Raw genomic sequence first — 7,500 nt, 5'->3', positions numbered from 1 at the left:
TTATCCATAACTATATCCATTATATTATCTATAACTACATCCATTACATTATCCATAACCATATCCATTACATTATCCATAACTATATCCATTATATTATCCATAACTATATCCATTACATTATCCATAACTACATCCATTACATTATCCATTATATTATCCATAACTATATACATTACATTATCCATAACTACATCCGTTACATTATCCATAACTACATCCGTTACATTATCTATAACTATATCCATTACATTATCCATAACTATATCCATTATATTATCCATAACTATATCCATTATATTATCCATAACTATATCCGTTACATTATCCATAACCATATCCATTACATTATCCATAACTATATCCATTATATTATCCATAACTATATCCATTATATTATCCATAACTATATCCGTTACATTATCATTATCATTGAACCTTCATAACGTATGAAATCGTCCATCACATTAGTTAACCTTGATAATGTAGAGATAATGTATAGGAAACAGATTAGTCTATAATCTAGCTAGTTACAACAGTGATAGTGTAACGTGTAGCTAAAGTATAGCAGACCATCTATAGCTAGTTAACTCACAACAGGGCCGGGGATTCCACGCAGGCCATCGGGTCCGGGTTTACCAGAGGGCCCCTGGGGTCCGACAGGTCCAGTCTGACCATCAGGCCCCTCGGCTCCAGCCTCACCCTGCAAAACACAATCACAGCATTCTATATCAATACCTTCAGCCTCACCCTGTAATACACTGTATCAATACCTTCAGCCTCATCGAGGAGCCACACAGTAGCAACATTCAAGTAAATTGAGCATGACTCCCTTCCAGGGTTACGTTCTATAGCCTGAGGAACACTAAGACACTTTACAATCTGTTTGGATCCCCACACTATGTCTTACAGGTATAGAATACAGATATATCTATAAATTAGACTTATGAAGTGGGGGAAAACTGTTGAATACAGTTGAATATAGTTAAATATAGTTGAGTACAGTTGTTTACAGTTGAATACAATTGACTACAGTTGATTACAGTTGAATACAGTTGAATACAGTTGAATATAGTTAAATATAGTTGACTACAGTTAAATACAGTTGAATATAGTTAAATACAGTTAAATATAGTTGACTACAGTTGAGTACAGTTGAATATAGTTAAATATAGTTGAGTACAGTTGAGTACAGTTGACTACAGTTGTTTACAGTTGAATACAATTGACTACAGTTGATTACAGTTGAATATAGTTAAATACAGTTAAATATAGTTGACTACAGTTGAGTACAGTTGAATATAGTTAAATACAGTTGAATATAGTTGACTACAGTTGAGTACAGTTGACTACAGTTGAATAAAATTGACTACAGTTGATTACAGTTGACTACAGTTGAATATAGTTAAATACAGTTAAATATAGTTGACTACAGTTGTTTACAGTTGTTTACAGTTGACTACAGTTGACTACAGTTGACTACAGTTGACTACAGTTGTTTACAGTTGACTACAGTTGAATACAATTGACTACAGTTGATTACAGTTGAATACAGTTGAATACAGTTGAATATAGTTAAATACAGTTAAATATAGTTGACTACAGTTGAGTACAGTTGACTTTCAGTTCGTTGCAGCTAGTGACTGGAATGAGCTGCAAAAAACAGTCAAACTGTACATCTCTTCATTCAAAGACTCAATCATGGACACTCTTACTGACAGTTGTGGCTGCTTTGTGTGACGTATTGTTGTCTCTCTTGTTCTCAACTAGCCTACCTGGTTAAATAAAGGTGAAAAAAAACAGCATTGGGTCCCATTCACCCTTAAAAGAGAACACCTTTCAAAAGCATTTGGGAATTACAACAATCACACAGAGCCTAAACTCAGTCACCAGATGCCATCAGCCATGAGAACAGACACAGAGGATTGGAGATCCATGGATTTACCATCAGATCGGATGAAGGGGTTGGAGGATTAAATCATTGTGACAACCAATTAGAAGCCAGCTTTTAACAGACCAGGAAGTTCTGAGGGGCTTTCGTCCTGTCTCCATCACATCAACTCTAATCCTACACTTCTGTTTGAATGGACGTGTGTGTGTGTGTGTGTGTGTGTGTGTGTGTGTGTGTGTGTGTGTGTGTGCGTGTGTGTGCGTGCATTTGTGTCTTACCTTAGATCCCTTCTCTCCTTGTCTTCCCTCAGTACCGGCTGGTCCAATGGGTCCCTGGGGAGGAAAAAGGCCCCACTCATCAGCTTGGTATACAGTTTACAACATATTTCAATCATAGATGGCTAAAACAGTCTAAATGGTTTAGTATACCTTGTGAATAGACTTAATAACTGTTCATGATAACTGGTCGATAAGGTCAATAACTTTGACTAGAAGCGGAGCCAGCGTACAGTCGGTCAGATAGGGACAAAGCAAAGGTCCTTTGCTGTTGTTCTGGGATTGATTTTCACTTTTCGCACCAAAGTACATTCATCTCTAGGATTCATCTCTAGGAGACGCGTCTCCTTCCTGAGCGGTATGACGGCTGCGTGGTCCCATGGTGTTTATACTTGCGTACTATTGTTAGTACAGATGAACGTGGTACCTTCAGGCATTTGGAAATTGCTCCCAAGGATGAACCTGACTTGTGAAGGTCTACAATTTGTTTTCTGAGGTCTTGGCTGATTTCTTTTGATTTTCCCATGTCAAGCAAAGAGGCATTGAGTTTGAAGGTAGGTCTTGAAATACATCCACAGGTACACCTCCAATTGACTCAAATGATGTCAATTAGCCTATCAGAAGCTTCCAAAGCCATGACATCATTAACTGGAATTTTCCAAGCTGTTTAAAGGCACAGTCAACTTAGTGTATGTAAACTTCTGACCCACTGGAATTGTGATACAGTGAATTATAAGTGAAATAATCTGTCTGTAAACAATTGTTGGAAAAATGACTTGTGTCGTGCACAAAGTAGATGTCCTAACCGACAATACATTTGTGGAGTGGTTGATACACCAGTTTTAATGACTCCAACCTAAGTGTATGTAAACTACGTAGTGCACTACGTAGGGAATAGGGTGCCATAGGGCTCTGGTCAGAAGTAGTGCACTATATAGGGAATAGGGTGCCACAGGGCTCTGGTCTAAAGTAGTGCACTACATAGGGAATAGGATGTCATAGAGCTCTGGTCAGAAGTAGTGCACTATATAGGGAATAGGGTGCCACAGGGCTCTGGTCTAAAGTTGTGCACTACATAGGGAATAGGGTGTCATAGAGCTCTGGTCAGAAGTAGTGCACTATATAGGGAATAGGGTTCCATAGGGTTCTGGTCAGAAGTAGTGCACTAAAATAGGGAATATAGGGTGCCATAGGGTTCTGGTCAGAAGTAGTGCACTATATAGGGAATAGTGTGCCCTTTGCGATGCATCCCTAATCTCATGTGGACAGCGAGCAGTAGCAGATGCCAGAAGCAGAAATGACATCTTGATACTTTAGTGTTTATTCCTTTTCACGTCACTGTCAGTCAAACTAAAACAGGTCAATAGTCTATTCTAAAAACAAATCTATTCTTCAACCATCTCTGAACGCTGGCTTGTCCAGAGACTTGTTCGTTCAACAAGTGGAAATCACATCTGTATTGTAATGCATTGTATCTAAAACTTCAATTCGGCAACAGCTATTCATTTCGGATGGTGACGAGTAACCTTGCCTGAAACCGGTGACCTTGTGTTAGCTCTGTGAATGAATGCTTAGGCGTTTAGCTCAGAGGGCTAACGCAGGTTTGTGGTGTGCAGGAGACCCAAGTCGGAACACTCACCCTCTTGCCGGGGGGTCCTGGAGGCCCGGCTTCTCCAGAAGGACCAGATGGACCCTGAAACACAAAAGACCAGTTAGAATAACAATGACGACACTGCCGCCGACATCAACAACAACAACAACAACAACAACAACATAATCAACAACAACAACAACATAATCAACAACAACAGCAACACCAACATCCACAACACCAACACCAACACCATCAACAACAACAACAACAACATAATCAACAACAACAGCAACAGCAACACCAACAACCATAACCAACACCAACACAAAAAACAACAACATAATCAACAACAACAGCAACACCAACATCCACAACACCAACACCATCAACAACAACAACAACAACATAATCAACAACAACAGCAACAGCAACACCAACAACCATAACCAACATCAACACAAACACCAACACCAACATCAACAACAACAACAACAGCAACACCAACAACATCAACAACAGCAATATCATCAACAACAACATAATCAACAACAACAGCAGCAACATCAACATCATCATCAACAACAACAACAGTGAACCTACAGGCTGACCGGCCTCGCCGTCATCTCCCTTGTCTCCAGCCAAGCCATCCAATCCCTGAAGAGATACAACAGAAAGACAAGTCAGGGTACTGTTACTTTCTAACCTGATATAACAGTACTAGCTACAGTACTACCTGACACAGTACAGTACTAGCTACAGTACTACCTGACACAGTACAGTACTAGCTACAGTACTACCTGACACAGTACAGTACAAGCTACTAGCATAATCTAATGTTACACTTCAATGATTTCAACTTATACGGCCTAAGAGGTCTCTGCCTAGCTTCCCTCCTGTGATGCTTCAGGCCATTCCCTTTATATATCCGCGTAGTACTTACACCAACTCCAGGCTCTCCAGGGGGACCAGGGTCTCCAGGGAAGCCTACGGGACCCTACAGACAGAAACAAACACACCGAGAGAGAGAGAGGGAGAGAGAGAGAGAGAGAGAGAGAGAGAGAGAGAGAGAGAGAGAGAGAATACAATATCTGGTTTAGCTGGAATCATACAACAAATGACACTAAAACAACAGCACTAGTTAGCTTCACAACCATGGGTAGGGAGAACCCTCTTTGGAAAGGGTTCTACATGGAGCCCAAAATGGTTCTACCTGGAAGCCAAATGCTTCTACCTGGAAGCTAAAGGGTTATACCTGGAAGCTAAAGGGTTCTACCTGGAAGCTAAAGGGTTATACCTGGAAGCTAAAGGGTTATACCTGGAAGCTAAAGGGTTCTACCTGGAAGCTAAAGGGTTATACCTGGAAGCTGAAGGGTTCTACCTGGAAGCTGAAGGGTTCTACCTGGAAGCTAAAGGGTTCTACCTGGAAGCTAAAGGGTTCTACCTGGAAGCTGAAGGGTTCTACCTGGAAGCTAAAGGGTTCTACCTGGAAGCTAAAGGGTTATACCTGGAAACTAAAGGGTTCTACCTGGAAGCTAAAGGGTTATACCTGGAAGCTGAAGGGTTATACCTGGAAGCTAAAGGGTTATACCTGGAAGCTAAAGGGTTATACCTGGAAGCTAAAGGGTTATACCTGGAAGCTAAAGGGTTATACCTGGAAGCTAAAGGGTTATACCTGGAAGCTGAAGGGTTCTACCTGGAAGCTAAAGGGTTCTACCTGGAAGCTAAAGGGTTCTACCTGGAAACTAAAGGGTTCTACCTGGAAGCTAAAGGGTTCTACCTGGAAGCTAAAGGGTTCTACCTGGAAACTAAAGGGTTCTACCTGGAAGCTAAAGGGTTCTACCTGGAAACAAAAAGGGTTTTTCAAAGGGTACTCCTATGGGGACAGCCAAACTACTCTTTTAGGTTCTAGAAAGCACCTTTTTTCTAAGAGTGGAATGAATAAAGTTTGGTTATATGTGACGTGACTCACAGGGTTGCCTTTGGGGCCGTCGTCTCCTCCGGGTCCGCGGGCCCCTGCAGGTCCAGCAGCTCCAGGTGGTCCTGACTCTCCCTTCTCCCCTGTCTCTCCTCTGGGGCCCTGGAAAGAGATATCAGCATGGTTATCACATTGATATAAGAACTATCTCTCCCTTCTCCCATGTCTCTCCTCTGGGGCCCTGGAAAGAGATGTGATCAATTACAGCATGTCGATCTGCTTGTAGTAGACCAGCTTTTCAGTCCATGCCAAAGCGCCACCTCTCCAACTGATCACAGGGCCGTTGAGGCTCGATCTGTTCATGTCCTCTCCCTCCCTGTCACTATCTGTCCCTGTCTGTTTCCTAGCTACCTGTCACTATCTGTCCCTATCAAATCAAATGTATTTATATAGCCCTTCTTACATCAGCTGATATCTCAAAGTGCTGTACAGAAACCCAGCCTAAAACCCCAAACAGCAAAGCAATGCAGGTGTAGAAGCACGGTGGCTAGGAAAAACACTATCTGTCCCTGTCTGTCCCTGTCTGTTCCCTGCCAACCTGTCACTGTCTGTCCCTGTCTGTCCCTATCTGTCACTATCTGTCCCTGTCTGTTCCCTGCCAACCTGTCCCTGTCTGTCCCTGTCTGTTCCCTGCCAACCTGTCCCTGTCTGTCCCTGTCTGTCCCTATCTGTCACTATCTGTCCCTGTCTGTTCCCTGCCAACCTGTCACTATCTGTCTCTGTCTGTTCCTGTCTGTCCCTGTCTGTTCCCTGCCAACCTGTCCCTGTCTGTTCCCTGTCTGTTCCCTGTCTGTCCCTGTCTGTAGTGTAGTGTCGTGACCAGTGCACTGTAGTGACTAATGTACTGTCGTGTAGTGTAATGTACTGTCGTGTAGTGTAGTGTACTGTAGTATTGTGTGGTGTGGTGTAGTATAGTATAGTGTAATGTAGTATAGTATAGCGTCATGTTGTGTAATATACTGTCATGTAGTGTAATGTACTGTAGTATAGTGTAATGTACTGTAGTGTAGTGTAATGTACTGTCATGTAGTGTAATGTACTGTAGTATAGTGTAATGTACTGTAGTATAGTGTAATGTACTGTAGTATAGTGTAATGTACTGTTGTGTAGTGTAGTGTACTGGCGTGTAGTGTAATGTACTGTTGTGTAGTGTAATGTACTGTCGTGTAGTGTAATGTACTGTCGTGTAGTGTAATGTACTGTCGTGTAGTGTAGTGTACTGTAGTATAGTGTAGTGTACTGTCGTGTAGTGTAGTGTACTGTAGTATAGTGTAATGTACTGTCGTGTAGTGTAATGTACTGTCGTGTAGTGTAATGTACTGTCGTGTAGTGTAGTGTACTGTAGTATATTGTAATGTACTGTCGTGTAGTGTAATGTACTGTCGTGTAGTGTAATGTACTGTCGTGTAGTGTAGTGTACTGTAGTATAGTGTAATGTACAGTAGTATAGTATAGCGTCGTGTAGTGTAATGTACTGTCGTGTAGTGTACTGTAGTTTAGTGTAGTGCACTGTATTGTACTGTAGTATACTGTAGTCCAGTGTAGTGTACTATACTATAGTGTAGTGTAGTGTACTGTAGTGTGGTATAGTGTATTGTACTGCAGTGTACTATAGTGTAGTGTAGTATAGTGTGGTATAGTGTACTGTACTGTAGTGTAGTCTAGTATAGTGCTGTGTAGTATAGTGTAGTGTACTGTAGTATAGTGTACTATACTATAGTGTAGTGTAGTGTACTGTAGTGTGGTATAGTGTATTGTACTGCAG

General features: G+C 41.5%; 1 protein-coding gene across 1 annotated transcript in view; it reads right to left on the bottom strand.

Moving 5' to 3' along the window:
• The window catches only part of LOC139386696 (collagen alpha-1(XI) chain-like), a 216,715-nt gene that overhangs the window by 15,307 nt on the left and 193,908 nt on the right, over positions 1 to 7,500 (bottom strand). Inside the window, exons 49-54 of the mRNA XM_071132517.1 lie at positions 5,730 to 5,837; positions 4,701 to 4,754; positions 4,361 to 4,414; positions 3,806 to 3,859; positions 2,170 to 2,223; positions 596 to 703 (exon numbers count right to left, since the gene is read on the bottom strand). Of these exons, the coding sequence (XP_070988618.1) occupies positions 596 to 703; positions 2,170 to 2,223; positions 3,806 to 3,859; positions 4,361 to 4,414; positions 4,701 to 4,754; positions 5,730 to 5,837 (432 nt within the window). The remainder of the gene's footprint in view (positions 1 to 595; positions 704 to 2,169; positions 2,224 to 3,805; positions 3,860 to 4,360; positions 4,415 to 4,700; positions 4,755 to 5,729; positions 5,838 to 7,500) is intronic.

This window comes from Oncorhynchus clarkii, chromosome 28, assembly GCF_045791955.1.
Source record: "Oncorhynchus clarkii lewisi isolate Uvic-CL-2024 chromosome 28, UVic_Ocla_1.0, whole genome shotgun sequence".
Lineage (NCBI taxonomy): Eukaryota > Metazoa > Chordata > Actinopteri > Salmoniformes > Salmonidae > Oncorhynchus > Oncorhynchus clarkii.
This window is presented reverse-complemented; position numbering and strand designations above follow the sequence as displayed.